Below are 8,306 nucleotides of genomic sequence, written 5' to 3' on the forward strand. Positions count from 1 at the left end.
TCAACAAAAATGGAGCAGGAATTAGTCCTAAAAATAATAGGGCCATAAGTGAAATCTTAATATATAAAGAATAAATGATAAAAACAAAACATGTTCAAATGGTTTAAGACTCAAAAAATGCTTACAAAAGATTTTTTTTACAAGGAGGAGGAAGCAAAATGTTCTGACAGAGTTTAATAGATTTAACAGTCCCATCTAACATTTTATTAGAACATATACCACCTGTCATGCAAATTTCTATGTACTTAACAGTATGCTTTTAATAAAGAGGACTCTCACCGTACATTTTATGATTTCAGAGACATAAATTATCTATGTTGGCATTGTCACTATTCCAAGAGCACTGTTAGTTCAAGACCCTTTCTGGAGGAAACTAAAGGGAAGATACATAATTCTTCTTAAGAAAGTTCATTTCTCTTGCTCCTAGTCAGCTTCTTGAAAATGGAAGTATTTCTGACAAAGAGATTTAGTCGTTTATGGAAAGATCAGCTCTAATGACTCTTATCACTGTTAAAACAAAACTCAGTTTTCCAATACTGATTCTGAACTGTGCAAAATAGTACACAGTGAGATAGTAAATAAATATGAACAAAAAATTCAGGGGGAAAAGTGCCATAAATATTAAATGTCAAAATAGAAGAAGAAAAAGATTCTGCTGTCATATTGTGATAAAACTGGTTGAAGTTTAAGTTTAGGCTTTTCTATTTCATCTAATGTTGATTTTTAGGTTACTAAATGAGACAGCGTGCCTATAAATGTCATAGTCTTAAAATAATTTACACTTGTAAAGTGCCATGAACTGCTTTAGATTTTTTTTAAAGGAGCAAGAATAAAAAACCCAAACTGCATAGTTTTTGTTTTTTAATTACTGTAGTATCATAACTTTTTTCCTATTACTCTGTTATTTTCAAGTTTTTCCAGGATTAAAAATCGAGACGCTTACCTTCTATTTAAACACGTATTATCTTTCTTTTTTCCTGTTTTCTGTTACACTCAAACTACTTCAAAATCACGGAAAAAAATTATGTCATAGGGTGAGGAGGGTAGATTAGGAATTTTTACAAGTGATTGACCTGTAAGGCTTAGATTGCTAGATGAGTGGAGTAGAGTTAGTTGGTAAGTGAAATTAGATGACTGCTTAAAGGTTTTTTTAATTAATTTTGATGTATTACACAAATGTGGTCCTGATTATCACTTTTAAGAAGTTGAATGAAGATGCATTTCAACAATGTAAAACATATTTTCCCTTTATAATACTTGAGGCAGTACCTAAATTATTCAAAGTAAGGAGACAGAAACCAATGTCATAATGGCCTGATGACTCCGTGGTAAAGAATTCACCTGCAATGCAGGAGATACAAGTTTGATTCCTGGAGATCCCATGGATCGGGAAGATCCCCTGGAGAAGGAAATGACAACCCACTCCAGTATTCTTTCCCGGGAAATCCCATGGACAGAGGAGCCTGGTGGCCTACAGTCCTTGGGGTTGCAAAGTGTCAGACACAACTTAATGATTACCAACAACAACACATGTGAAAAAGCCACCAGAGTTTAATTAAAAGGGTTTCTTTGCTTTCCTCTGAGTTCTGTATTCTATTTGAAGGGAAGTAGAAAGTGAGGACTTGCTTGAATAATGGTGTCACAGTAGGGTCTCATAACCCTTATCACAGTAATGGGGTGATGTAATGTAAATTTCTGACCAAAACCACTGATGTTTCCCATGAGAAAAAGAGGGATGGGTACTGACTGCCTTTTTTGTTTTCACACACTCCTTTGATTAACTTATTTTCTTCTTTTTCTATTTTTTGTCTTTAGGTCTTATAATCAATGGATAAAGTGGGGAAAATGTGGAATAACTTCAAGTACAGGTGTCAGAATCTCTTTGGTCACGAGGGAGGAAGCCGTAGTGAAAATGTGGATATGAACTCCAACAGATGTTTGTCTGTCAAAGAGAAAAACATCAGTTTAGGAGACTCAGCTCCTCAGCAGCAAAGCAGTCCCTTAAGAGAAAACGTTGCCTTACAACTAGGGTTAAGCCCTTCAAAGAATTCTTCAAGGAGAAACCAAAACTGTGCCGCTGAAATTCCTCAGATTGTTGAAATAAGCATTGAAAAGGATAATGACTCATGTGTCACCCCAGGAACAAGACTTGCAAGAAGAGATTCCTACTCTCGACATGCTCCTTGGGGTGGGAAGAAGAAACATTCCTGTTCTACAAAGACACAGAGTTCACTGGATACGGATAAAAAGTTTGGTAGAACTCGAAGTGGACTTCAAAGGAGAGAGCGGCGGTACGGCGTCAGCTCCGTGCACGACATGGACAGTGTGTCCAGCAGGACTGTAGGAAGTCGCTCTCTGAGACAGAGGTTGCAGGATACTGTGGGCTTGTGTTTTCCCATGAGAACTTACAGCAAGCAGTCAAAACCCCTATTTTCTAATAAAAGAAAAATACATCTTTCTGAATTAATGCTTGAGAAATGCCCTTTTCCTGCTGGCTCAGATTTGGCCCAAAAATGGCATTTGATTAAGCAGCACACAGCCCCTGTGAGCCCACATTCAACATTTTTTGATACATTTGATCCATCCTTGGTTTCTACAGAAGATGAAGAAGATCGGCTTCGAGAGAGAAGGCGGCTTAGTATTGAAGAAGGGGTAGACCCCCCGCCCAACGCACAAATACATACATTCGAAGCCACTGCACAGGTTAACCCGTTATATAAACTGGGACCAAAGTTAGCTCCTGGAATGACTGAAGTAAATGGGGACAGTTGTGCAGTTCCACAAGCTAATTGTGACTCAGAAGAGGACACAACCACGCTGTGTTTGCAGTCACGGAGGCAGAAGCAACGTCAGGTGTCTGGAGACAGCCATGCCCACGTTAGCAGACAGGGAGCCTGGAAAGTCCACACGCAGATTGATTACATACACTGCCTCGTGCCGGACTTGCTCCAGATCACAGGTAATCCCTGTTACTGGGGAGTGATGGACCGCTACGAAGCAGAAGCCCTTCTGGAAGGGAAACCTGAAGGTACATTTTTGCTCAGGGACTCTGCACAAGAGGACTACCTCTTCTCTGTGAGCTTCCGTCGCTACAACAGGTCCCTGCATGCCCGAATTGAACAGTGGAATCACAACTTTAGTTTCGATGCCCATGACCCATGTGTGTTTCACTCCTCCACTGTAACAGGACTTTTGGAACACTACAAAGACCCCAGCTCTTGCATGTTTTTTGAACCATTGCTTACAATATCACTAAACAGGACTTTCCCTTTTAGCCTGCAGTACATCTGCCGTGCAGTCATCTGCAGATGCACGACGTATGATGGAATTGATGGGCTCCCTTTACCATCAATGTTACAGGATTTTTTAAAAGAGTATCATTATAAACAGAAAGTTAGAGTTCGCTGGCTAGAACGAGAACCAGTCAAAGCAAAGTAAACCCTCCTGTCCCAAAGGGCATTAACTAGATCTGCTTTTTTGTGCATCAGGCAGTGTTCCTATAGCAAGCACACATATCAGTGTTAGGTTTCTTCAGTACAGTATGCAAGCTTAGTGTTAGTATCTGTCAGGTGCGATCTGCTGTTACTTTTACTCAGTAAATGTGGTGCCTATTGAGACAACAGGGGATAGAGCTACAGGTATTCAGTAAGGCTGCAGAAACATTCTGCCGATTTAGCTGACAGTTTGGTTTTTAATGGCTGTAGTAACTGAGTGAAGCAACTCTGGGGCATTTGCTATGAAGAATTCTATTTCTTACTGAAGAACAAATTATTAATATTGAATGAGTATTTCAACAGTATGACTAATGTTTGAAATTATTATTTTTTCTAAGAATTTTTCTATAACCTTCCAAAAGTAGTGATGTTTATAGTTACTGTAAGTCAAGTTTGGAAGTCCAAAAACATAAAGACTGCCTTCCTTTTAGAAAAAAAACACAAATGCAATTTCTGGCCACAAGGGCATAGTGCAGTTCACGTAAGTGTGGATATAGTTTATAGTCAGCCTCCTTTTCTCTTCTGCAAAAGGTACTGTTAAGTAAACCAGGTTTTCTAAGTAGTAGTTCTTAAAATTTCAGACTTAGAAAAAGTTGGTAGTAGAATTTTATTTAAGGCCTTAGGTATTCATTTTTTAATGAGTGCTTTAACTTAAAGCGCATTGGAAATAGCTGCTGCAAGGTAGGCCTGCGTGTGATTTTTTTTAAGTTGACACGTGCAGTCGAGTTGCTGGTTTGTTAAAGTTGGATCTTTTTCTATGCCCATGATGAGTTTGTGAACCATGAAGAAAGTGAGACGAGAAGATACCCAGACAAGTCAGAGGATACTAACTCCAGTGGTTGCTGGTCGTTGAAATTATTGTTAAACTGTAACTCATAATTTGGATGGCAGTATTTATCTCTTTGTTGTAAACTCTCATAGCTGAATTGCTTAAGTACAAGTTACAGAATTTCAGTGCACTTAATTTTTAATGGAAAATCTGAAACCTAAATTGCTGATTTAAAAGGTACTGTACAACCATTGTATCTGTAAATAACTTTACTTAGCACCTTTTTGTCACTTAGAATAGTATGCAATACTACTTGAGTGAGCTATTTTGGACGTAATACCAAGTTCTAGTGTTTGCTTCTTAGTATTGAACCGAATTTACAGTCCGTCTTAGACATTTTGCACTAAAGTAGTCAAATCTGTTCTTGTGTCTTTCTGTTAATGTGCTCTGTACCACTGGTGAGTGCTCCCTAGTTTCCTTACCTGCTGCTACAGAAAGTTATTTTACATCCCAGTGGCTGTCGCCAAGGCCACAAAAAAGAAAAGCTATATTTGTATGCAACACTAACCCTTTGACTGCTAATGTATGTTTCTGCTTGCTGTGCCTTGTTATGGCTGCTTTTTTGTGCTAATAAAGTATGTTTGGTGTTCTCCTTGTATATCTGCTGTTTTATACATTTGCAACAATTTCTCTTGTAAATGGAATGGTTTGGGGTTTTTAAATAAGCATTACCTGGCAACCTCCTATAGTTAATGCAGAATTACTGAACAGTCTAATATTGACTTATTCCAAGTAAGCTAATTCTAAATTTAATTCTGTACATCTTTCCAATCATAATCACATATACTGTGGAACAGTATCTCTCTAGTTACTGAAAATTACTGTATAGTTTAGGTTATAACAGAAAATGAACAGAGAAGTACTGAGTAAACCTATTGATTTCTCTGCTTTTAAGTGAAAGATTGAAACTATCAGTGACATGTTATAGTAAATGAATATCTGTAGCCTCCTGCATCAGAAGCAAGTTAAATGAAGTCTTGTGAATTAATAACAGTAGCACCATTTATTGGTTTGGGGACCATTTTAATTAATAATAAATGCCCAAAATGTAGAAACTTTAACCAAAGACTTGTCCATTTTAAAGCAAAATGGGGATTGAAGGGACTTACAATTCCTGTCATTTCTAGTAGAAGTCCCTGAAGAACAAATACCAAAGTGTTTGAGAACGTCATCCAAACCTACTTTAAAGCATTATGTGCAATTAAGTTGTTATGACATAATGACATTGCATAATTGTTGGGTCCGTTTTCTTGAACTTATAATGTACCTGAAAAATAAACCTCTTGGGGAAATAAAGAGTTCATACTGATTATTGGAGAAAGACTATATATGCAAGCAAGATCTTGTTTTAAAGAGGTAACTTGAAACTCCAAGAAAGCACTTGATGTTTTATATGCTTGTAGGAAATTGATGTTTTAATTGTAGTTTTACAGAAAGTATTAATGCTTTTATGTATTTCAGAACTTTCTTATGTTAAATGGAAATTGTTTTAAATGTGTAAATATTTGAGTTTATGTAAGCATGTATACACTGTGCTAAAAGTCACTTATGTTTCAGTTTGTGTGTAATATTCATATGCGACTTTTGGTTTAAATTTTTTTCTTAAAAAAATTAGTGGCTTACATTTTAAAAAAAGAAAAATCACCAGCATGAAACTGCACCTAAGTCTATATTCACTGTGTCTTTTTCTGAATCCCACTGTAGTCTGTCAACTAAATTTATGTTTTCATGGGTTTTTTGAAGTGCATTTTAATACAAACTAGGAAATTCTTTAGAAGTTTAGAGATTTCATATAGAAGTAATTATAATTAACCCAAAGAAAGATTGCTCTGGTTCATATACATTCTCATTCTTAAGTTCATTATCCATTCATTCATATTCTGTATATACATACATACATATGTGTTTATGATGTTAATATTACTTTCAACATTAATATTGACATCTGATTCAAAATCATTTAAAGGCCTTTATATATATATATATATTTATATAAAGGCCATATATATATACACTCTATCCTTGTACCATTCAGATTTGATTATCTGCACCTGAAGTTTAGACTTATAACTATAATCTTGTTTGTAGTAACTTGTAAAGAGAAAGCATTCATTAGTATTTTCTTTACTGGCTAAACACAGTAAAGATTCTTTGAAGAAACAGCTTGATTTAAATATAGTTATTAAGTGAGTGAGTGAGTGAAGTCGCTCAGTCGTGTCCGACTCTTTGCGACCCCATAGACTATAGCCTACCAGGCTCCTCCGTCCATGGGATTTTCCAGGCAAGAGTTCTGGAGTGGGTTGCCATTTCCTTCTCCAAGTTATTAAGAGTCGTAATTAAATTTATATTTCTTATACAAAAGTTGAGCCCAAATAATAACACTTCACAAACTGATGTGTGTTCTTATGGTCCATGAGAAGATTTATATAAAATTTATAGTGGCTTGAACCATAAAAATTGATACTTGAATTCTAAGATTCATATTGACAAAATTCAAAGTTTATGAACATTTTAATTTGACATTTTGACCTTGTTGCTGTTCATTTTCATCCTAAGTTTTCTCTTGCTCCAGATCACTAAATATTAGTTTGGTAAGTTTTATTGAGATTGGTCTTAGATCCTTTATTTTTGTAACAAAGAAAGCTATAAAGTTGCTTCTTGGTAGTGGCAGAGTCTGGAGTGAGTCCGAACTCTCCTTGGAAAGATGCAGAGCCTATGTTCATCTCTGGGAGTATGTTAAGTGTTAACACGGGGCAGATCACATGCGTTCCTTCATATTCTGCACCACAGCACATACAGTGTAACCTAGATGAAATTAGATAAACATGCACACTAAGGGCTGACTTAAAGGTGAGAAATATTATTCCAAAGGAAGCAGTACTCCATGGTACATGAAAACTACATATCTAGGCTCATGTTTTGTTTCATATTTTTGCAACAGCCAAATACAGAACATAGACTTTCACAATGTGGTATCTTTCTAAGGAGGTTTGGGATGGAGTTTTTGTGGGAGATGGTTGGTGGTTTGGAGCAGGGGGGCGGGGTGTTAATGAATTGTCCTTAAAAAGTAAGGATCAGTTGGAACAACTTTCCATACCCAGGAAGCTTGATTAAATATTAAGACTCATTTCAGCTATTCATTCACAAATACTCATTGAAGAGCCATGTGCATCCATCACCGTTTTAGTGATGGGCACACACTGGGTTATCAGACAAAGTTACAGGGTCACTGGGGAATGGTGACCTTGAGTGATGAGAAGGAAATCACCAATATCAAAAGTATGTCAATAAAACTAAAGATCTGAAAGCAGGAATGAGCTTTTATACTGGAAAAGAATGCTAGTAAGCCAAGTCCCGTGAGTATGGTGGGAAATGGTAGGTGATAAGGTTGTAGAGATTGACAAGGGCCTGACCACTTAGGGCTATGGGTCCAAAGTAAGGAATCTAAATTTTATTCTGAGTCTGATGGTAATAAGGGGGTGACATGGTCTGCCTTATATTCCTTTAATAGATGGAGAACAAGCTGCAGTGGGGCCAAATTGTCATCTAGGTGAGAGATGGTGAGAGCCTAGATTGGAGTGGTTGTCATAGGGAGGAGTCTTTTGCTGGAAAAAAACAGGATTTGGTGATAGGTTGGATGTGAAGAAAGAAGAAATCAAAGATGACTGATTTTGAGCAAAGGATGATGATGCTATGATTTTAGAATAACATTGGAGGAGCAAATTGGAGAGTATAAGTCAAATCTTGACCTTGGGTTTGTTGAATTTTGAAATTACTATTAATTATCTTAGTGGAGACATTGGGATGTATGAATTACTATTATCTCAGTGTAGACATTGGGATGTCTGAATGTAGAGTTAAGGAGGAAAAGAAAATATGGGGCATTGCTATATAAATAATACTTAAAACTACAGGACAGGATGGCAAGAGCTAGGCATTTTGCAGGGGTTAAGTATTTCTTGGGAAAAAGTGAAAGTGTTAGT

The 8,306-nt window shown here is 36.7% G+C and overlaps 1 protein-coding gene across 5 annotated transcripts in view; it reads left to right on the forward strand.

Annotated features, from left to right (window-relative positions):
- SOCS5 (suppressor of cytokine signaling 5) overlaps positions 1 to 5,983 on the forward strand; it is a 69,234-nt gene extending 63,251 nt beyond the window's left edge. For all 5 annotated transcript variants that reach the window (XM_027555184.1, XM_027555183.1, XM_027555188.1 and 2 more), the window contains exon 2: positions 1,816 to 5,983. In XM_027555184.1, the coding sequence (XP_027410985.1) occupies positions 1,828 to 3,438 (1,611 nt within the window). In that variant the 5' untranslated portion in view covers positions 1,816 to 1,827 and the 3' untranslated portion in view covers positions 3,439 to 5,983. The remainder of the gene's footprint in view (positions 1 to 1,815) is intronic.
- Positions 5,984 to 8,306: the final 2,323 nt, after the last annotated feature.

The sequence above is a fragment of the Bos indicus x Bos taurus genome, chromosome 11, assembly GCF_003369695.1.
Source record: "Bos indicus x Bos taurus breed Angus x Brahman F1 hybrid chromosome 11, Bos_hybrid_MaternalHap_v2.0, whole genome shotgun sequence".
Lineage (NCBI taxonomy): Eukaryota > Metazoa > Chordata > Mammalia > Artiodactyla > Bovidae > Bos > Bos indicus x Bos taurus.